Raw genomic sequence first — 23,143 nt, forward strand, 5'->3', positions numbered from 1 at the left:
AGGCCAAAAAGATCATCAATAAGATCAAGCACCCGAGCCACGGCCTGTTCACCCCGTGTGTGTATTGTTAGATACTACTACACTGTTGGAGCTAGGAACACAAGCATTTCGCTACACCCGCAATAATATCTGCTAAATGTGTATGTGACCAATAACATTTTATTTTGATACCAATTGATCAATGTGTCCATGCCCCAAAGAATTCAGGCTGTTCTAGAGGCAAAAGGGGTCTGACCCAGTACTAGATGGGTGTACCTAATAAACTGTCCACTGAGTATGTTTGGGTATAGTGGCTCATGTTACAGTGCTGTTAATAAGCGGTGGGTGAAAATTCACATTTTACCAGCAAGAACAACATATACACATTATGATTCAGAGAGCTTTTATATTAATTTACTTTAGACAAAACTGGAGACCAATTCACAGATGTTGGACAATTCTTTCCACAGAGACTTGTAAGGAAGAGGGATTTAAAAAACAAATGAAACATCAATGTTGCATTATGATAATAGTCTCAAGACGGTTTATATTTAGTGTGAGCACAAGCTCCCTATCAACGAGATGTTAAGTGAATGATATTCTGTACTCATATTGCTTGAATCAAATAGAGTTCCCCTTCATCTGAGGCACTGCACTGTTATATGCATCCCAAATGACACTATTCCCTAGATAGGGATCTGGTCAAAAGTATTGCACTAAATAGGGAATAGGGGGATGCATCATTGGCCGCCTTTTAAATACTGACTGATCATAAGTGCCAGGGGACCAGAAAAAAAAATAAAACGACAACCAACAAAACCATAAATAGACATAAATATCTTTTAGCAAAGCATCCAAAAATGGCTTTAAAACATCAGGTTTTGTTAACTGCTCCACTTTGAGTAGGTAGACAATTGAATTTACAAGACTGGCAAAAGGAGACATATAGGCAATATAATACATGTTTCAAATATTAACTTTTAAATTCCATTGTATGTATTTACTGTATGTAAACTGTAACCGCATGGGATACCCACACAGGTGGGAGTTCCATCCCTACAGACTCATCCATTTTGTTGCATACTATTTTACTGAATGTGGAAAGGAAGGAACACCTGTGCTATTCCTTGAGAGAGCCAACAACATACTGTATAGGGCTTGTCACCCCCCCAAAAAGCTCAATTCCTTATGAAATGAATAATAAAAAGCTTTTAGCCAGCAAGCACCATTCAGTCTTTTCCTCCCATTGGAATGTTGACCAGGTGAGATCAGCACAGCAGAGACATGGGATTGGTTCAGCTAGCCTAAGCTGGGACCGACAGGGCTTCGTCTGATTGGCTGGAGTGGAGGAAGTAGGGGACCAGAGAGAAGTTCTTCATGCTGATGTCCTGGGTGATACCAGCATCCTGCATCTCAAACCTGTCAACAAAAAAAAAACTTGTTGAAAATCATTCTCTTCAAAGGACTACCAAAACAATATAGAAAAACAACAGCAGCAAAAGGTCGATGGCAACTGTTAAAATAAAAAACTGTAGGTCCCAAATAAATACTAATAACATTTTTCCAGGTGATGAAAGCACTTTACATCCATTAAATGGGGGGAACTCACCTCAAACAATAAATTAAATCAAATCCTCAACAGCTCCCCATTTCAAACAGTGACAGTGCCAGCCTGACATTGGTCTCTCTTACCAGTCTCCAGTAGAGATGGTGTAGTAGACGGGGGGTCTGGGTGAATCTGTGAAAGTGGACGGAGGGCCCAGGCTATAGGCCCCAGCGTTGTTGAAGATCAGCCAGTCTCCCACACTGAGCTCTGGCAGCAGACACTGATCCACCACCTGGTCCAGCTCATCACCCGACGGACCCCACAGACTGCTGGCAAACACCGGTTCCTCAGACACACCGCTCTGGGACATCCAGGGACACAGAGAGAGTCATTTAGAGAGACTTATGGGCCAGGGTTATGAGTAAATAGGGAATAGGGTTTCCATTTGGGATGCAGCCTAATATTCACTCCAGGGTGCTTGAGACAGGAAATTGAATTAAACTTAACTTTGCTTGGTGATGCAAAAATCACAAAAATGCAGAATCGTTGTCATTTCATGCCTTTCACTAGTCATTTTGTTTATTTAAAATGTAGTTTATTAGGGCCTCACGGGTGGCGCAGTGGTCTAGGGCACTGGTAGCTGTGCCAGGCCGCGACCGGGAGGCCCATGGCACACAACGGCACACAATTGGCCCAGCGTCGTCCGGGTTAGGGAGGGTTTGGCCGGTAGGGATATCCTTGTCTCATTGCGCACTAGCGACTCCTGTGGCAGGGCGGGCGCAGTGCACGCTAACCAGGTCGCCAGGTGCACGGTGTTTCCTCCGACACATTGGTGCGGCTGGCTTCCGGGTTGGATGCACGCTGTGTGGCTTGGTTGGGTTGTGTTAATAGCTTGGTAAATGTAGTTTACTAAGCCCTGAAGCCAAAACTCACCTTGGGCAGAGCCGGAGCTGGAATCACATTGTCTGCTAGCTTGCTAGTGAACGAGCCGTACACCCCATCGTTCATGTAGTACAGGAACTCTGGCTCATCGTTGGGAGATGGTTCATCTGTAAAGAGGTATGGCAGACAAGAGTCATGAGACACAATAGTAGAAAAGGTGTGTGCTGGTCTGCTGGAGCATCTAGGTCTGCCGAACCATGATTACTGATTTTGACCAGCTTCATATGCTAGGTGTTGAGAAGGTACTGCCACTGACTGAGATTGCCATGAAGATCCCGGGCGCCTACTTCCTTAGCGATGATGTTGACAGCCAGGGTGAAGGAGGAGGACACGTAGTAACTGCCAGGCTCTGCCATGATGGAGACGCCAGACGATGCAGGGAAGTACAGGTCCAACAACGGCCTGACTGCACTGTTAATCTGTTACCAGGGGGGAAAAAACAGTCAGCACCTTCAGCCTAACAGGCATTCTATAGTGCGTTTGTTCAAATTCAAAAGGTAAGCTGTGTGAAGGCTTTCCTTTGAAAAATACATTACTAGTACAGGCCTGACATCAGAAAGAGGGTGAAGTGGTTTGTGACCTTTGACTGACTGAATCACGTATTAATTCAGCTGAAGTAAACCATCTAAAATCAGTATTATGTAACGAGCTAACTATCATACCTGTTTCAGCTGAGTCTCTGAGCCGTTGAATCCACCTCCAATATCCAGGATTGTCATACTGAAGCCAATATCCTCCTGAAAACAACATTAAAACAAAAAGTAAACTAGTAAACTTCAAAATATAACAGCAGGGTGGTGAATATTTATGGCTGTCTCCTTCACATATTATGCACATTCAAAGTCCCATAACGTAAGCACTAGCTAACTCACCCCCATGTCAAAGACACAGCGAGCGTCAGACACTGCATGGCTGTAGGCCTGAGGGTCGTCACAGGAGCTGGGAATGTGGAACCTGCATCATGGGGATAATGATGATGTCAGGGATCAGGGATTGACTGAGGAACGGAAACTGAGCAGTCGGGCAAGTTGAGCGTCCTCAGAGGTCACCCAAAGTGAGAAAAAAAAGTGAAACAACAAAACTGCTAAAAACTCCAGTAAACCTAAAACTGATTGTCTGGTTCATCTCCATTGTTTAAGTGAAAGACTGAAAATATATGGCAGCTTCATTAGACAGGTGATAAAAAAAAAACTGAATTCCAGTAGCCAAGCATGGGGGCTACACTGGAGATTCTGACCTGATTAACTGGAAGTTTAACGTGTGGTCAGAGCGCTAGCCACTATGTCCTATTGATCTCGGCTGTGAGCTGCACGTTGAAATCTTGAAAATAGAACCAGAACGTAGATCAGCGCAAACCTCTTGGGGAGCCGGCACGCTTACACCCAGGGTTTTGTTGAAATTAATAAGAGTGTCTCACACTCTGCGAAAGTTATACGTCCAATGTAATAGACCCGTAAAACAGACCTCTCTACTTCCTCCCTATTGTTACGTGACCGACAAGTTACGGCAATTTGGGTGTAAACAAATATTTTCACATTTTCGGGCAAGTGACCATATTCTTCAGGCAAACAAAAAATACTACTGAATTGTCCAATGGTCAATCCCCAATGATACAGTAAAATATTTTCTCCTCATGGTGAAAATAGTACTGGACAGGCATACAATTCTGCTGTTAGCATACAGTTTAATTTCTTATCACTTAATTAAAAGACAATAAAAAGAGAACCTAGAATATAATAATGAACTCTGACTAGAGAGGAAGGGTGGCGTTGCAGAAGGACTCACCTGACCCCCACCACCTGCAGGCCCTGCTCTTTGGCACTCTCCAGCAGGTGTCTGCAGTCCTTCAGCTTGGAGCCAAACGACATGCCCATTTCATCACCCTCGCTGGAAGTCTCTGTGGCCACCTGCAGCAGCAGTCTGAGCAGAGATGGAGGAAGATTAGCATTTTTAGGTATTTCATATTCATACCCATTGTAGTTGTATTGTAGAGAGTATGAAATATAGACTTTTAAAATAACAGTTACATGGACACCTACTTGGCACAGGGATGGCAGCGAGCGATCTTGCGTAGCTCTGCCTCGTTGTCACACACCAGGAAGTCGATGCCGTTCTTAGCGGCATACTTGATCTGGGAGAGTTGTTTACACACACCGCTGTAGATAATGTCTTCAGAGGGAACGCCATAGCCCTGCACAAGCTCCAACTCATACTGAAAAGACACAAAAACATCAACGTTGATATTACAGCTCTAAGTTGTGAAGGAGCAATGCGCTGTGGCAGCGAGACATTTCTCCACTAGATGGCGCTCCTTCCTATTTTCTGTGAGTAGAGGCCAGTCGACTTATGAAGCAGTTATAAAGCAGTAATTGGCCCAACAAAATGATGGTAATCAGAGCTGTGAGAAGCTGCAACTGATGTAAGCCAAGAATCTATAAAAATGTATTTAACTGAAAAACATCCTAAAGCTGTGGAAAAGCACCCGTAAGTTAGTCTACACTAAAATGCAATTTGATCTGGACAGGTTGTTTGTTATACAGTGTTATAACAGTAGTAGTGGGAGAGAGCGCTGTGAGCACCTTGCTGGTGCAGATGAAGCCAGTCCCGAGAGCAGCTAAGATCTCAATGACAGCCAGGCTGCTGTTGGCTTGGACAGCGTAGAAGGGACGCATCTGGGGCATGTGGGTTCGCCAGCGAACATGTTGCCTCATAAGGACCCCCAAGTCTGCCACGAAGAACGCATTCTTCTCAGCCTGGGGGAAGAAAAACATGACACGACAGGTTTACTGGCTGTCTGGCATGCTATGACGTCATTCACCTGAATCTGTCAAGTACACCATGACTGATTATTCTTACTGTCTCTCATCAAACACCATACAATTACATAAGAGCGATCTGCAACCTAATTTTTCCACTGGTGTGAATTGAAAGCATACAGAGTGTGGTGAGCGTTAATGACTCATTAACTTGCCACATCAACCAAGTGGGGCGAGACTGGCACACAGTTTTACACAGCAGCATTGTACTTTGTCACATCCTCAATCAATTTATTTATGTGGTGATTGCTAGAATTTATCAATCTATTTCCGGATTAGGCAATCAACTAATCTCATTTCCAAGGGCACAACTTCAATACGCTATAAAGTAGCAAGACTTCACAATGTGCAAGTATTTTAATGTACAGAGAATGTCTCTTCACAGTACTTACCAGTGTTTGTTCATAAATGTGATTCTCAACCACATCGCTGAGGGCCGTGGCTCCCTCCAGCAGGGCGACGGAGTAGTTTGGTTCGTCAGCTAGTCCCTTCATCTCAACTGTTGTCTGCTAATCTGCCAGTCATAAAGAATTATGCCTGTGTGAAGTGGTCTCTCTCTGATCCTCTGTATGAAGTGGTCTCTCTGAGCCCCTGGCTGAAGTGGTCTCTCTCTGAGCCCCTGGGCGAAGTGGTCTCTCTCTGAGCCCCTGGGGTCCTTGATAGTATGCAGCAAACTGGAAAACACAGGAAGAGAGGCAGCGTGAAATATAGCCCTAACTATTGAAGTGGATGGGGAAAATGAGTTCCATCTAATCATTACAAAAATGGAGGGAAAGAAAAAATGAATTATTTGACAGAAAAAGGCTAAAGCAGTTGGTCTACATGTTACACTTAGTTTGACCAGTTAAGCCTTTAGGATGGTTTGTGAACCGGCTGTGAACCAGGATAGTTGTGAGGGCAGCCAATCAGAGGTCGAGGTGGAAATCACGTTATGGGGCTGCGTATGGGAAGGTCTGGGTGTCTGGACAGCCACTGTGAAAACAAGACCTCTGGGGCATGGAGTTTGTTTACCTTACCATCAATTACTCCTGACAATTAGGATTAATCCCACTGGCAGTGACCCATTAAGGTTTCTTTTGATGGCATTATCTGGGTACAATACCAGCGGCATGGGCTGTCAGATCACTGCATTCAATAATGTTACATAATACCGGTTGGACTATTGTGATCATAAGGGTGCTGTGTATACCCGTCTCTGTTCTGTGGCTGGGAGCCTGGTATTGGCAGTTCAAAAACAGAGACAGCTTCATGATAGCAAGCTGGAATGGCTCTAAGAAACAGGACAGCCATGGCATGACTAAAACAACATCTCAGCAGTCTGAAAAAACGGACAACAACCCACTACAATTAACACAAAATATCAAAGGTCACAAATTATGGTCTCGTTTTGGTTAATGGACAAAAATGTGTGTGTGACTGAAAAATGCTTTACTCTACAGACCACCAACTTCATTGGGGTAAAGACTTGGGAGGAAATAAAAGTATATCACAAATCTAACAGTAGGCTTACAACATGACATACACAAAGAAATCATAACATTTAGGTTACAGGTGAAGACAGGAAACATTGTGTTTCAACTATGACTCATAGCTGAGTGGCCCCTTCTCTCTGTTACTGGATCTAACCAGTCACCAGTAAAAACAGGGACAGAGAGCATCAGATAAAAGTAGCACAACACCATGCTATTGTTATTTCAACAGTCACCACAAGGACATGTTTGGGTTATTATGGTGTCAGCGTGACTTGGACCCATATTCACAAAGCGTCTCAGAGTAGGGGTGCTGATCTAGGATCAAGGTCCCCCTGTCCATAGTGTTTTATAATTATTATGATCTAAGAGGCTAAACTGAACAGAGATCATTACTCCTCCTACTCGACCTGATGTCTACTTACATGGACGAGTTAGGAGATGGAGCTCCCCCACTATCAGCTAGGATCCCAAGGTGGCTCAGCGTTGAAGTCGAACGGCTCTCGGCGGAGAGCCGCCCCTAAGCCCTCTGGGTAGTAATTGTACACCTGCACAGAAGACAAGATACAGTTGAGTCAATAGGAAAGAGAGGCAAAGCTGGCTCAGAGGATTAGATGAGATCAAAAAAAATATTGAATGGGAAAGCAAGACATAGGTTAATTGATCGTTAGGGACTGGTGGTTTTCACAGCTATAACAGGTGTGATTTTTTAGGTTGTTATGGTTGTTATGGTTTTCATAATCCTAAATAATTTCTCAGTTTTGAATGAATGCAAGTGCCACGTTGTACCTTATGTTGTCGAATATGCTAAATTTTGTTAACGAAGTTCCAACCTCAACTAAATAGCTATTGATTGTACTACTGTGGTTTTCAAAATAACAACACTAAAATGTCAAAACAAACCGTCCATAGCTAGCCAGCTAACTTATATTACATGCCAACTCAGCAGGCGAACATTAGCTAATCCTGTGTGATAAATGGCTGTAAATAAGATTGCGAATGCTAGTTATATGGCGTCTAGGGATTCACTAGTTAGCTAGAAACACCCCGATAACGTTTTCAAAGTAATCGTAGCTAATGTTAATTATATAGCTAGCACAGCTAGCTAGCTATGATAATATATAATAAACTAAAATAGCTAGCTAAATAACTTTGATGAATGACGACAATAATGACAGTCAGTCATTAGCTAGTTCGTTCATTACCTAACGTAGCTATCTGCGGCTAACGCTAGCCAATTTCCCTCCTTAAACAGTTAGCAAGCAAGCTAGGTAGCTAGAAGGTACTTACGTGAGAATAAAACCCAATATTTGGGGTGGATCGTTTTTTCCTTTTAGGTGGAATTTTCAAAGAGTGGCGGGGGCACTATAGGAAAGAAAAAATGCCATCAAAGCGGAGGTGCAGATCGAGATTTGAAGCTAAATCGAACCCTTTCGTAGCTACGCAGCGAGCAAAACTGCCGAAGTCGACAGAGAGAAAGAAACACAGATAGAACAATGAGACAGATATTTCACCGGATGTATAAATGTGAAGCATTCGCTTGGCGTTTCCACTGACTACCAAATCTGGTAGTGAGAGGAAGCCCAGTGGCCAGCAGTGGTAGAAGATGGATGGAGATGGATTTGGGCCTAAATTCTGCTAATTTTCTCATTGATTAAACATTTGATCTCTATACAGTTTACTGTTCCCAAAACTAGAATCTGTTTTGAACAGAGTGGACTAAGTTTGGTAGACTTTTCCCTTTGTAAAAGTTTTAAAAAATCGCGTTGCTTATAAGGAGTGCAACGGCGAATTGAGTTATTGCACACGCGCACTTCATACAGTAGGAGTTCCCTAACGGAAATATGCAGATGTGGCTAGAACAGGAAAATAGGATCTTGCTAGCTCGTGCTTGGCTCTGCCTACCTCCTTTCTTGTTCTGCCCACTAGGACTCATCTGTTCCCATTGGAAACGACACGCTGTGGTCTATCTTGGTTTGGTTATAAAAATCTTTGGAAAGAAAGGGGAGCGGAAAATAACGTCAGATGGGCGGTGTTTTCGAGCTGTCAAAGCAAATGAGAGTGATAGCTAAATAGTTTGGCTTGTATTTTATTTCTAAGCATTATTTTATTCTCTTCATGTGTGATATCTAGTTTTTGTGATAATATATACAATTATACCTATGCTATTGATATGCTGAGAATTATGTTTAATAAAACTCATTATTTATAATTTATATTTATTAAGGATAAGCAGTTGAAATGAGCAATCTGCGATTGCTACATTAAAAAAAAGTTTACTTTTAAATGAACGATCTCTACCCATCGATTATTGAAAAATAACTAATAAATGCCTCATGAGCTTAGTTCAACTGCCGTACCCTATCATAACCCGAAATATAAGCTTGTTTACGACATGTTTTGTAAACAAACACTGTATAGCCTCAAAAGTCATTTTATATGGTCAGACCATTTATTTCATCCATAGCTCTGTCTATGAATTTGATTTCTCCAGACCCATTTCTCAGCTATTTACCAAAACAGTGGCGGGATAGATGGATTGTTATTGTTTGAAATGCAGATTTCCCCTTAAATATTATATTATTTATATTATTTAATATTATATTCAATTATTGCCAGAATAGACTACTACGGTTCTGAGAATGTAATGTCTCAATCAGATAGTATAGTTACCTTGGTTACGTCTTCATGCTTTTTCCCATGGCACCGCGATAAATGTAAATGTTGTCCACTAATTGTCACTGGTACTCCTCTCTTGTATTCTGGCAACACATGCTTGAAGTTCAACAGTGTGAAATTAGATTGCAGGTGTTTTAACAACCTCAGCCTTGTCTGCCGAGAGTTTGTGAAGTTTTGCTTCCCTCTGAAGACGCAAAGGAGTATATTTCCCACAGATGAATTTACACGCCACCCTTCTCGCCTATTGGTGGAGAAGGAGGTCTATTCCAAATTGGAAAAACTCAATGAATTTAATTTCAGACAGGGGGACTGGGTAGCTGCAAATTGACTCATTTGACATTTTTTTTAATCTACCTGTTGACTGTTGTCTCAATGATAACTTGGTTATGTAGGTAATGTTACATTTTGTTGTGATGTATTTTCAATTTATTTACAGACAATGGGATTCATAGAGTAATTAGTGAGTGTAGTCCTCAGGGATCTGTCTGAAAAGCCATCCACTTGCTTCTCCTGCAGCCACAAACATATGCTGCTCTCTGCGTACAGAGATTGAATGCATTTACATTGTGGTATGGGCTATGATCACCTTTAGAAGTTAGTCATGGCTCCTAAGGCTTAGACACCACCAGCATACCACACATACAGGGTTTCACAAGTGGTTGATAGGCTAAGTGCATGTGAGAATGAAAATAGCACTTCATGAAATTGTATATTCTGGGAACTGTTTTTTTATATTATATTTAGAATATATCAAAACAGGCTACTGTTATTGTACCCTTTCTTATTTTCATACACATTGTCTTACAGGAATCCATATCAGCTGTCTTGTTTTGTGGCCAATGTCCATTTTCAGCAACCACAGTAGATGTCCACAGTACATGTTCCTTTGGTCAAAATTGGAGGCATCCAGGGCGGGAACAATGAACATTGAAATGAAATATATGGATAACTATGTCTCTTTATGCATTACAATTCAAACATTACATTGCAATTCAAACTGTAATAATGTACATAATTTCTTTATATCTAAGAACAATTATGAGACTATTATTGGTCCCGTATGATTCTCAATTGGCCCTGATCACTTTGTATTTAGCTGCAAAGGACCAAATATGATTTAAATTCCTTATTATATAATGATGAAGTAAGCTTAGGACATGCACTTAGCTTCTATGAATAGCCACCGGTACATAGCTTATGTGCAAAGTCCAAACCCACACATGTGGCCTGTTTATCTTAGATAGACGGTGGTTAGAGGAGTGTGAACTCATAATGTCAGATGAGCTATGTGTATTGGTAAGGGAAAAATACACAATGGTTCTGTTTGTTTTGCTCAAACATAAATGTTTCTTGGCCAATTGTCAAGACTTGAGAGCGAAAGTTTATCCTATGGACCACAACACAAAAGAATCTGTTCCGAGCTTTGTGTCTGTAGATGAGGGTATGCATTGAGTCTAATCATAATCACACATAGCATCTAAAGTGGCTTCCAGAAAAAACTAATGTTTGATTTCCATTGTTGTGATCATAATAGCCTGGGACACTGAGCACACTTGCTGTCGTAGTGTGTACCGCCCACAGTGAGTGAAAACACTCCAGTGGCGTGCATTGTGCAACTGGAATTCTCATTTGCAAACCGGGGCCAAATTACATCAAAATATCACCCCACTGAAGCCTACATTATACACACAGAGTTATTTAGTATGACCAACAGCCAGATGATATGAACACAATTACTGTTGCATGAGCAAACACCACATATTTTACACACAATGAAAGCTCCATGTTCTTTTATCAGAGGACTCTATGAATTGTTATAATAAATCATAGTGGAACTTAAAATAATCAATAACCAATGTATGTTATTGTTATTGTTCCTATAAAAGGGAAACCTATTTGTGTTAATTAGTATCCATCCTATTTGCCTTTTCAAATCACTACACCTCCAACAAAAATATAATAGTTACATTTGAGGACAAATTAAGGTATTCCTCACAGTTCTCAGATAGTGTTATGTTATGCTGCAACAAAGCACAACATTACAAGACTAGTGAACCTAGTGGAAAACTCAATTCTTCATTGAATAACTGGTATCACAGTGGTTGTCTAAGCGCATGGCCTTTGATAGTTCAAGTGAATCCCTCCATTCTTTGTTGTGTAGAAGAGGTATGGGGAGGTTGAAATGGCTAAATCCAAATGAATATAGTCAATCATTAGTCCCTGCATTATACAATGGGTCTTGATCTAGTACTTGTTTCTAATGCTGTGAGTTACACCATGGTATTTCAGCCTTACGCATTTGCCAAAGAATGTTGATAAGTAAAACTACCTCTACACAGACCTTTTCTCTGAGCTGAAGTTTGAGAAGGGTCAAATACAAACTGTGTAAATCCAGTAAATAATAGTAAATAAAAGCTACTGCATTCTGCTAATTTACTATAAAATACCAATATTCTATTCTATTTTATTCTATATATAAAAAGTGTTTTACAGGTTACAACTCTGAATAGACACCTTGAAAAGGAAACTGTAAAAGCACTCCAGTATCCCTCTCTTCTCAAGTCTTTCTGACATTTTCCTGAAGTCAATGAGTCTGATTCTGGACTCGAGCCTTGGACATGTTGGCCTTGTAACACTAGTATCAGAGAGGTTGACAAATAGATCCAATCTGCCACTGAAACAATAATACAAGATAATGCTTATCTCACACAATTTCCCTCTTTAAAACCTTCCTCCCCCTTTCTGCCCTAGGCAGTCCATAATAATTCAGACATACTAGATTAGATTTACTGTAATGTCCCTCAGAAGGCTCAGAATAACTAGCTGGGAAAATAGAACTAACCTGAATACAGTGAAAGATACCGAGGACACTATATGGGTCTTGAAAGTTTGTACACAGTATAAGGAATGTGTAGTTGTATATTTTTGTGTAATTTACAGTTGAACCATGTCATGTTTTTGTACTAAGATATATTGTCAGTGTCATGGTCACTCAAACTCATGGGTAAAAGTTCAAACATGTGATATGTAAAGTTAAGCACGGTATACAAAGCATTAGAACTAGAGGGAGCATGTGACACATGTTTCTGTTGGTAGGACTCAACAACAAACTTGGTGCTCTATTTTTGTGTAATGCTTTGGATATATTAAACCATGTAACTGAGATGGGATTGATAGAGAATGTTGACATTCATCTTTGAAATACACAAAGTTGCAGCAATGACCTTCATCCATAGGTTTTTCAGAGCTCTCACACTGTATGACTAACTTGTATTAGAGGAAGTTTGTTGAGGACACACTCAGTTAATACCTCTCCTCACATCATCATCCCCACTCTAAGACCCAGTCTTCGTGTCGGTAGCCCAAATGAGAGAGTGATTACAGTCCGTGTGCCCAGAAATGTCCTTGTAGACTGGCCTGCGGCCAACAGTGGGCAGCCCACCCTGGTCCTTGGCCTGTCGTTTGATCTGAGGGGTTGGCTGGTCGGCTGGCTCCAGCCAGACCAGGCATTGTATCCCAAACAATGCACCCCAGACCTACTGAACTATAAACATGTCCCTTTGTGGGGTTTTCCTTGAATTCTGAGCAGGGAGACACCCAGAGTCAGGAAACGGCTGGACTCCTGTCCAGATATAGAACGTCTACACCCCAAATTCCAGCTGACTGGGCATTTGAGACGGTCTGTGTCCTCAGAACTAAGATAGCAAGAATGTGACTGAGATTATGAAATTACATAGCCTGTAACCCCACAAGAAGTACAGTACATTATTGAGGGGATCATGCAACTCCAATTCAATGGTTAAAATGACTAATTGTAAATAAATAGCACTCCTAAATGTAAATGGATCAACTGACCCCAACCCTGCTACTTTTTGTAAACGATTTCTGTCAGAAAAAAATCGTCCTACTCTGTTTTGAAATGTCGAGGCTGTAGTACCTCCTCCAAACCAGCTGGGGTCGTCTGTCAAATATCGTGACGTCAAAAAGTTTCCCTCCCCCACGAGAGGCCTTTCTGTTCCTCATCTGATCAGCTGACATGAATGTGATGCTGCTGGAAAGACCTCTAGTCTTACGATTTGATTGGCAATTATGAATATTGAACCATAGGAATTGTACGGTAGTAATTGATTAGTGTTCGAATAGTTTTGTCATTAGATCTCAGGTAAGAAATGTGAAAACTGTATTATAATTATTATTTTTTAATGTAAATCTAACGTTACTTGATATCATGTGATGCTAGCTAGCTAGCTATGGGTCATGTTTCAATAAACTGAGAATGTCACTTGTAGCAACGTTAGTGAGGTTTAGCTAACGTTAGCAACTTTTGATGTAAAGCATTAGAAGACAAATATCCTTTATCTTGCATGCTCGCTAGCTAACCAGATACATCAGCAACACGTAGATAAGACAGGTTTGGGAAGACATATTGATTAAATAGCAGTCAATGTTGTCTTGCTACCATTTATTTACTGATGTATCAACATGAAATAGAGAATAACGTTGCGATTGATAATATTGTACTACAAATGAAGTCCTGTTTAAAAAGTAAAACCGTTTTTTTCTTGTCTTACAGCACCCATCTCTGTGCATTTCGTTTTGAGCCTGTAGTCATCAGTGTATAGCCATGACAGAGTTCTGGTTGATCTCAGCTCCTGGAGAGAAGACCTGCCAGCAGACATGGGACCAGATGATGGTGGCTACCACCCGCAACAACAACCTGTCCACCAACAACAAGTTCAACATCCCAGACCTCAAGGTTAGCATGCAGCAGTAGCCATAAATAGTAGCTACTACATTACCATACTAACTTGTAGGGCTGGGCAATAGATTGTGAATACCGGTATGGATTTTTACAATACCGTCTATAACAATATGTTGACAGGGCTAAATAAATAAAAACTTACTACTTCACTGTCAGTTCTCCTAGTTTGGTTGAATTTTTTTTTTTTACTTAGAATTCACTTGTTGCTATCCTGCATGCACTACTCAAATATACCATCAAAATTGAGAAAATTATTGAATGAAAATGGCCATATCGCCCAACTAACTTATACTGAACAAATATATAAACGCAACATGTTAAGTGTTGGTCCCATGTTTCATGAGGTGAAATAAAAGATCCCAGAAATGTTCCATATGCAAAAAAAAAGCTTATTTCTCTCATCCCTTTTACTGAGAATTTCTCCTCTGCCAAGATAATCCATCCACCTAACCGGTATGGCATATCAAGAAGCTGATTAAACAGCAGGATCATTACACAGGTGCACCTTGTGCTGGGGACAATAAAATACCACTCTAAAATGTGCAGTTTTGTCACACACACAATGCCACATTGTGTTGTGCAATTGGCATGCTGACTGCAGGAGTGTCCAACAAAGCTGCTGCCAGAGAATTTAATGTTAATTTCTTTACCATAAGCTGCCGTTTTAGAGAATTTGGCAGTACATCCAACTGCCCTCACAACTGACTCTGAGATGTCACCGAGAAAACAACACACAGGCAGGCAGCACAACCAGACCCCCTGACCTCAGGACTCTCATCCAGTCTTTGCCCTAGTTTGAGTTGGCCCTAGTTTGATCAAAGGCCCTCAAAGCAACATTTAGGCCTCTGGCATTAAGCCAATGAACCGATGGGCTCACCCCATCTATAAAATGGGCTCACCCTGGGTATATGATGGAAGGGGAAATACTGTTTGAATTAAAGCTTTGACATGTTTGGCCTTTTTTCCTTTTTACATTAACAGGTGGGGACACTAGATGTGTTAGTTGGGCTGTCAGATGACCTGGCCAAACTGGACTCCTTTATCGAAGGGTATGTTTTTTACTACACTGCAATTTCCCCTTTGAACATTTAAGTATCACTTTAGGATTTACCGTACAAAATATCAAATTCATTACTATTTATACACCTTGTCCATTGTGAATGTGTTGTGATAGACATTATTTTTGTCAAAGTGCCTCACAAACCAGTGTGAGTCTGATGTCTTCAGAGCCCAGTCAATTCTGTAATCCCTCCGTGACCCTAACCTTGCTACAGTAAGGAATTTCATACCAATGTGAGGCTAGCAGGCCCACAGACTAAAGTTAGCAATTTACAGTTTGGTGACACACCAGCATCTCTTTACTCAGTCATATTTATCGCTCATGACTTGTGTGCTACTGTTGGTTTGAAGTTATTTATAATCCTTGGAAAATCTTGACGTCCAAAATTTCACACATACTAAACAAGCCCTGCTTCCTCTGTAGACATTTACTCTAAAAAAATACCAACATTAGCAACCCAGTTACCTCTCATAGGGCAATATCAGCCTTGTTCTGGAACTCGTCTGTAGGAAATTTGAAGATGAGAAAGCCAAAGTAACACCTTTACAGACTGATTTTGGATTTGCTTAATCTGACAGCGTTTTTAGGTGTCAGCTGTCTAGACAAACATGCCTGAGGCTTATTGACATCAAGCATTCTGTCATTGCATGGAATTTAGTTTTTCTCCGTCATCCACTGATCACACATCAATTGGAATGTAATCATATCAAGTATTATCCGCATCATTTTGGTTCAGTGAAGGCAACTACAGCGCAAAAAAAATAAATTACAATCTATTTCTGTGAATAATAAGTAGTAGGCCTACAGGTCCATTTTCTGTTAAAAAGGTATTTCAAATGTATACTGTATAATGTGCACAGTTGTTGGTCTGGTGCTGTAGAATATAGATGGATAAACACTCATACCCTGCCCAATGAACAGTCTGCTTAGACTTTTATGTCTTGCTATATGAAAGCACGGTGTATTTAAGCAATAAGGCCCGAGGAGGTGTGGTATATAGCCAATATATCATGGCTAAGGGCTATGGCGAACCATCAAATTCTGCAAAGCGTCAATACAGGATTAAGATTGAATCCTACTACACCGGCTCGTCGGATGTGTCAGGGCTTGGAAAACTATTACGGTCTACAAAGGGAAACCCAGACTCGAGCTGCCCAGTGACGCGAGCCTACCAGATGAGCTAAATGCCTTTTATGCTCGCTTCGAGGCAAGCAACACCAAAGCATGCACGGGAGCACCAGCTGTTCTGAATGACTGTGTGATAACGCTCTCGGTAGCCGATGTGAACAAAACCTTCAAACAGGTCAACATTCACAAAGCCGCTGAGCCAGACGGATTACCATGCACGGACCAACTGCCAAGTGTCTTCAATGAAATTTTCAACCTCTCCCTGACCAAGTCTGTAATACCTATTTGTGTCAAGCAGACCACCATATAGTCCCTGTGCCCAAGGAAGCGAAGGTAAACTGCCTAAATGATTACCGCCCCATGGCACTCATGTCGGTAGCCATGAAGTGCTTCGAAAGGTTGGTCGTGGCTCACATCAACAGCATCCTCTCGGACACCCTAGACCCACTCCAAATCGCATACTGCCCCAACAGATCCACAGATGATGCAATCTCAATCGCACTCCAAACTGCCCTTTCTCACCTGGACAAAAGGAACACCAGGTGAGACTGCTGTTCATCGACTAAAGCTCAGCGTTCAACACCATAGTGCCCACGAAGCTTATCACTAGCTAAGGACTCTGGGACTTAACAACTTGATCCTGGACTTCCTGACGGGCCACCCCCAGGTGGTAAGAGTAGGAAAAAACACGTATGCCACGCTGATCCTTAACACTGGGGCCCCTCAAGGGTGTGTACTTAGTCCCCTCCTGTACTCCCTGTTCACTCACGACTGTGTGGCCAAACACGACTCCAACACCATCATTAAGTTTGCAGACGACACAACGGTGGTAGGCCTGATCACCGACAACAATGAGACGGCCTATAGGGAGGAGGTCAGAGAACTGGCAGTGTGGTGCCAGGACAACAACCTCTCCCTCAACATCAGCAAGACAAAGGAGCTGATCGAGGACTACAGGAAAAGGCGGGCCAAATAGGCCCCCGTTAACATCGACAGGGCTGTAGTGGAGCGGGTCGAGAGTTTCAAGTTCCTTGGTGTCCACATCGCCAACGAACTATATCGGAGCACCAAGTCTAGGACCGAAAGGCTCCTCAACAGCTGCTACCTGCAAGCCATTAGACTGCTGAACAATTCATAAAAATCACCACCGGACAATTTACATCTGGGCCCGAACCGAGTCTCTGGTGGCACAGCTAGCACTGTGATGCAGTGCCCTAGACCACTGCGCCACCCTGGAGGCCTTGCCTCGTTATTCTTATTGTGTTACTTTTTATTATTACTTTTTATTTTAGTCTACTTGGTTAATATTTTCTTCTCTTGAATGGCACTGTTGGTTAAGGGCTTGTAAGTAAGCATTTCACGGTAAAGTCTACACTTGTTGTATTCTGCGCATGTGGCAAATAAAGTTTGATTTGATTTGTTCTTAAGCACGACACAGCGCGGAGTGCCTGGATATTGGCCATATATCACAAACCCCCGAGGTGCCTTATTGCTATTATAAACTGGTTTCCAATGTAATTAGAGTAGTAAAAATAACTGTTTTGTCATACCTGTGGTATACGGTCTGATATACCACGGCAGTCAGCCAATCAGCATTCGGGGCTCGAATCATCCAGTTTATAATCTCCTTTTGATGAGGGCTTGCTGACTGTGGCCTGACTGTGTGAATGTCTCCTGGCTGTTCACAGTGTGGTGAAGAAGGTGTCTCAGTACATGGCTGATGTGTTGGAGGACAGCCGAGACAAAGTCCAGGAGAACCTGCTGGCCAACGGAGGTACTTATCATCGCATACAAGTTACTCATATGAAAACAATGCAGCTAGTTATCACATACAAGATACTGGTATGAAAACGGAGGAGGAGGAGGCAGTTATTATCGCATAAATATAATTACTAGAATGGCCATTCCCATTCAAGTTGGTCATTCTATTTCTATCATTATCACATACAAGTTACTCATATGAAAACAATGGAGGACATTAGAGATTAGCTAGTTGGTTATCATCACATACAAAGGACTCCTGAAAAACAATGAATCCAGGAAGTGTGCTGCTATCTCTACTGTGCACATTGATTGACTAAGCAATTATCCTTTTAACCTGTTAATACGAAATACTAAGGAATTACCAGCACATTTTAGAAATGGTTGATAAGACTATTTTGCAATTACCCATAAAGCCATGCATCATAATGTAAAAACGTCATTCTAACAAGTCCTTCCCTCAATAACAATGCTTTGATTCCCTCTAGTGGATCTGGTGACCTACATCACACGGTTTCAGTGGGACATGGCCAAGTACCCCATCAAGCAGTCACTGAAGAACATCTCTGATATCATATCCAAGGCAAGTCTTTCTCCTACCCTCCTCATCTGATTCTCTTGATAATTAGCTAGACGGAACCCCTTAAAAAAAATTTTTTGTCATGATTTCGATAGCGCATGAAGGTAAAAAGATATCAACAAGTAAATTATATTTCAATAGTATCAATCAACTGTATTTTCTCTACGTCGAGTAAGTCTGTTGTTAAAACACTGTGTGCAGAGTTTTTACGTTGGTCATATTCTGAGTACTTGACCTCTTCCTCTCTACAGCAAGTAAGCCAGATTGACAACGACCTGAAGGCCAGAGCGTCTGCCTACAACAACTTGAAAGGGAACCTGCAGAATCTGGAGAGAAAGAATGCGTGAGTCATTTTTTTTGTTGCTCGAGGGCATAACTAGATTTCCCACTGCTGCTAATCAATGCTAAACTAGAAATATATTTGAACCAGTGTTGAAGAAAAGTCTTCCAATGCATATTTGCTTTTGTTCAATTGTTTCTTTCAACATTTGTTTATATCATGCAATACCATGTTGTCTGTAGGGGGAGCCTGCTGACCAGGAGTCTGGCTGACATTGTCAAGAAGGAGGACTTTGTGATTGACTCAGAGTATCTGATCACTATGTTGGTGGTTGTACCAAAGTAAGTACAACTTTTTCCCAGTTTTCAACAGTGTCATATTTCAACTTTTTTTATAACACCAGTTTGCTGTCTAACAATTCCGGATCCTTCTAGGACGAGTTATGTTGACTGGCAGAAGACCTATGAAACGTTGTCTGAAATGGTGGTACCCCGATCCACTAAGTAAGTTTATAGGAGATTCAGAGCCTATAGTGAATGCATGTTAAAATAACTACTTCAGTACATAGTCTCTTCAATCCATATCTTTCATATTTAGTTTTTTCTGCTCAGGAAGTGATTTCATTGTGAGTCCTTCATGCCTGTCTGACTGTTCTGTTTGTCCCATTATTCAGCCTGCTGTTTGAGGACCATGACAGTGGTCTGTTCAGCGTCACCCTATTCAGGAAGGCCATTGATGACTTCAGACACAAGGCCAGAGAGAACAAGTAAGACACACACACACACACACACACACACACTTCTCCATATGTAATTATCTTGCTGTTTCTATCAGGTACACAGTCAGGGACTTCCAGTACAACGAGCAGGAGATGAATGCGGACAAAGAGGAGATGACACGTCTCTCCACAGACAAGAAGAAGCAGTTTGTAAGTCATATGACTAGAAATGTGATGCCTGACCAAGGTATATGTGACCGAAACGTTACACTGTAAAAAAAATAAAAAATTATTGCAAGTACACTTAGTGTTTCGGACATCCCTGCAACCATTCTGGGATGGGTTGGGTGGGTGAAACTATTGGACAGTACTAGCTACACAGTAGGGTGGATCTAACCCTAAGTATTATTTTCCCTCTGTCAGGGGCCACTGGTGCGATGGCTGAAAGTGAACTTCAGTGAGGCCTTCATCGCATGGATTCACATCAAGGCTCTGAGGGTCTTTGTGGAGTCTGTCTTAAGGTATGACGATCACACTGTACTAACAGTCGTCCAATTGTTAGATGTTTGTAGTGAGTGACAAGATGCTTGTATTGACAAGAAGTCAACCTGAATACAAATAAAATATTTAACTGGCTGTGCCTGCTGTTAGTGATTTAACTGCTCTGCCCATGCTCCCACAGATATGGGCTGCCTGTGAACTTCCAGGCCATGCTGCTCCAGCCCAACAAGAAGAACATGAAGAAACTGAGGGAGGTTCTCAATGACCTATACAAACACCTGGACAGCAGCGCTGCAGCTGTCATTGATGTGAGTAATTAGACCTGAAATGAACTACCGTTCAAAGGTTTGGGGTCACTTAGAAATGTCCTTGTTTTTGTAAGAAAAGCACATTTGTTGTCCATTAAAATAACATCAAATTGATCAGAAATACAGTGTCGACATTGTTAATGTTGTAAATGACTATTGTAACTGGAAACAACAGATTTTCTATGGAATATCTACATAGGTGTAAAGAGGCCCATTATCAGCAATCATCACTCCCATGTTCCAATGGCACACTGTGTTAGCTAATCCAAGTTTACCATTTTAAAAGGCTAATTGATCATTAGAAAACCCTTTTGCAATTATGTTAGCACAGCTGAAAACTGTTGTTCTGATTTTAAAGAAGGAATAAAACTGGCCAGCATCCCGGAGTCGCCTCTTCACTGTTGACATTGAGACTGGTATTTTGCGGGCACTATTTAATGAAGCTTCCAGTTGAGGACTTGTGAGGCGTCTGTTTCTCAAACTAGACACTCTGATGTACTTGTCCTCTTGCTCAGTTGTGCACCGGGGTCACCCACTCCTCTTTCTATTCTGGTTAGGGCCAGTTTCGCTGTTCTGTGAAGGGAGTAGTACACAGCGTTGTACAAGATCTTCAGTTTCTTGGCAATTTCTCGCATGGAATAGCCTTAATTTCTCAGAACAAGAATAGACTGATGAGTTTCAGAAGAAAGTACTTTGTTTCTGGACATTTTGAGCCTGTAATCGAACCCACAAATGCTGATGCTCCAGATACTCAACTAGTCTAAAGAAGGACAGTTTTATCGCTTCTTTAATCAGAACAACAGTTTTCTAATGCTAACATAATTGCAAAAGGGTTTTCTAATGATCAATTAGCCTTTTAAAATGATAAACCTGGATTAGCTAACACAATGTGCCATTTGGAACACAGGAGTGATGGTTGCTGATAATGGGCCTATGTAGATATTACATTAAAAATCAGCCGTTTCAAGCTACAATAGCCATTTACAACATTAATAATGGCTACACTGTATTTCTGATTAATTTGATGTTGTTTTAATGGACAAAAAAACATCTAAGTGACCAAACTTTTGAACGGTAGTATATATATATATATCTCTGTGCCCAGATGAACACCTGTTGTATCATTGTAGTAATGGGGCATTGCGATGCCAAACAAATGTTGTGTATTAAAAATGATGGTACATTAGCTAAATGAGATTGATATGGTCTGGTTCAGCAGACCTGTTAGACAACCACATTATCCCTGTTGTGTTAATGTTCTTTACCACGAAAGCTAATGGTTTCTGTTTCTTTATTCCCTTGTAGTCCGCCATGGATATCCCTGGTCTGAACCTGAGCCAGCAGGAGTACTACCCTTATGTTTACTACAAGATAGACTGCAACCTGCTGGACTTTAAATAGATTTTCACTGTACCTGACCCCTCTGTTCTGTCTTGTCTTTATGCTGAGTACCCACTAACTTGTGTTTTCCTGTAAATCTTTCTCCCAGTCTTGCTCTTTTCTCCTTTCTCTGCCCTGCTATCTCCTCTCCTCTCTAATCGTCCTCTCCTCTCCTCATGTCTGGGTGATACTGTTTATCCTTGCTCTCCTCAGATGTGCATGCTCATTCCTTGTGGTTTAAAGCACTTAGTGACCCCCTCCATCTGTACAAACTGAGGACAAACAATGGCTTGATGTAAATTTAGTTGGTTTTGTTTACAGATTTTTTTTAAAACAGCATAATCAAAGTACACTGTATTTAAATGCCCAGTGCAGTCAAAAATGTGATTTTCCTGTGTTTTTATATAGATTTCCACACTGAGGTTGGAACGATATTGTGGAATAAGGCCATTTTAGTGTAAGATAGAAATTTCAGCCTGTTTTGGTGGGATGGAGTTTTCGGCTGACTGGTGACTAATTAATTAATAGAACAATATGAAAGTGTTCCAAACCTCTGCCAATAACAGCTAGTTTACATTTTTCCATCCCCAATCCAAAAACAGTCCTAGTCAAATTCTTTCTTGAGAAATTGCTCATGCTAAAATCCTATTTTTTGTTACTTTTTGACCATTTTGAAAATTTTAATTGAAAACAATCACAGTATTTAATTGTTACCCAGAAATGATTTGATGTTGAGATAAAACAGCTGCATTGGGCCTTTAACTGTGTGCTGAAACGAATAAGATCTCTAGATATTTATTTCTGGTAGTTTATGTATTTTCAATCATTCCACGTCTGTGTTGTGCATATTGATAGCTACATCTTTGAGTGGTACTATTCATAGATACTTGTGTATGTGACCAATTTGTTCTTTTACCTGCACATCTAAGCACATCTGGTACATGTTCATGAGGTATTGGTTCACCTTGGCATCAAATAGTGTTACAAAGATGCTATATTTGTGTGTTATCTCATGTTATGTATATTTGATGTTAAAAGAGATATATGAATGTGTAAGCATTATGTATGCTATGAATAGATAAAACAGTCAATATGGAGAAAATTGTCTGTATTTTGTCCGTGATTGGGGTTAGAGGTTGTCTGTGTTGGTAGGCTATATCTGCAGGTAAGGTTGTAAACATTACATATTACAATGAACGGCCAGGCCCTGCAGGAATCGTCCACGTTTACAGTT

General features: G+C 41.2%; 2 protein-coding genes across 3 annotated transcripts; one reads left to right on the top strand and one right to left on the bottom strand.

The window, feature by feature from the left end:
- Nucleotides 1-365: 365 nt before the first annotated feature.
- Nucleotides 366-9,964, bottom strand: LOC110485483 (antizyme inhibitor 1). 2 transcript variants are annotated; one of them, XM_021556573.3, is made up of 12 exons: nucleotides 9,426-9,964; nucleotides 7,178-7,300; nucleotides 5,676-5,957; nucleotides 5,047-5,220; nucleotides 4,507-4,679; nucleotides 4,253-4,387; nucleotides 3,340-3,421; nucleotides 3,130-3,204; nucleotides 2,724-2,886; nucleotides 2,459-2,574; nucleotides 1,672-1,886; nucleotides 366-1,398 (listed from the first exon to the last, which is right to left on the bottom strand). In XM_021556573.3, exons 3-12 carry the CDS (start codon nucleotides 5,775-5,777, stop codon nucleotides 1,284-1,286), a joined length of 1,350 nt encoding a protein of 449 aa, XP_021412248.2. In that variant the 5' UTR covers nucleotides 5,778-5,957; nucleotides 7,178-7,300; nucleotides 9,426-9,964; the 3' UTR covers nucleotides 366-1,283. The 2 variants fall into 2 exon arrangements, with proteins under 2 accessions (XP_021412248.2, XP_021412241.2); XM_021556566.3 differs by lacking the exon at nucleotides 9,426-9,964 and adding an exon at nucleotides 8,043-8,598.
- A 3,445-nt stretch (nucleotides 9,965-13,409) lies between these two features.
- On the top strand, nucleotides 13,410-23,011 carry LOC110485500 (V-type proton ATPase subunit C 1-A). Its single transcript, XM_021556584.3, has 13 exons — nucleotides 13,410-13,593; nucleotides 14,005-14,187; nucleotides 15,175-15,242; nucleotides 18,070-18,155; nucleotides 18,631-18,725; nucleotides 18,974-19,065; nucleotides 19,245-19,343; nucleotides 19,437-19,505; nucleotides 19,676-19,768; nucleotides 19,837-19,930; nucleotides 20,144-20,241; nucleotides 20,403-20,529; nucleotides 21,835-23,011. The coding sequence occupies exons 2-13, from the start codon at nucleotides 14,056-14,058 to the stop codon at nucleotides 21,928-21,930; spliced, it is 1,149 nt and encodes a 382-aa protein (XP_021412259.1). The 5' UTR covers nucleotides 13,410-13,593; nucleotides 14,005-14,055; the 3' UTR covers nucleotides 21,931-23,011.
- Nucleotides 23,012-23,143: the final 132 nt, after the last annotated feature.

Source organism: Oncorhynchus mykiss, chromosome 2, assembly GCF_057628025.1.
Source record: "Oncorhynchus mykiss isolate SJ-2025 chromosome 2, ASM5762802v1, whole genome shotgun sequence".
NCBI classification, from domain to species: Eukaryota; Metazoa; Chordata; class Actinopteri; order Salmoniformes; family Salmonidae; genus Oncorhynchus; species Oncorhynchus mykiss.

Bases quoted from the DNA above. Each gene is read 5' to 3' on its own strand.
- LOC110485500 (XM_021556584.3), top strand. From the start codon at position 14,056: ATGACAGAGTTCTGGTTGATCTCAGCTCCTGGAGAGAAGACCTGCCAG. The intron at 14,188-15,174 runs GTTAGCATGCAG...TTACATTAACAG, and splicing joins TCAACATCCCAGACCTCAAG to GTGGGGACACTAGATGTGTT. The intron at 19,769-19,836 runs GTAAGACACACA...TGTTTCTATCAG, and splicing joins CACAAGGCCAGAGAGAACAA to GTACACAGTCAGGGACTTCC.
- LOC110485483 (XM_021556573.3), bottom strand. From the start codon at position 5,777: ATGAAGGGACTAGCTGACGAACCAAACTACTCCGTCGCCCTGCTGGAG. The intron at 1,887-2,458 runs GTGAGTTTTGGC...TGGATGTCCCAG, and splicing joins CAGCTCCGGCTCTGCCCAAG to AGCGGTGTGTCTGAGGAACC. The intron at 1,399-1,671 runs GTAAGAGAGACC...TTTTGTTGACAG, and splicing joins ACCATCTCTACTGGAGACTG to GTTTGAGATGCAGGATGCTG.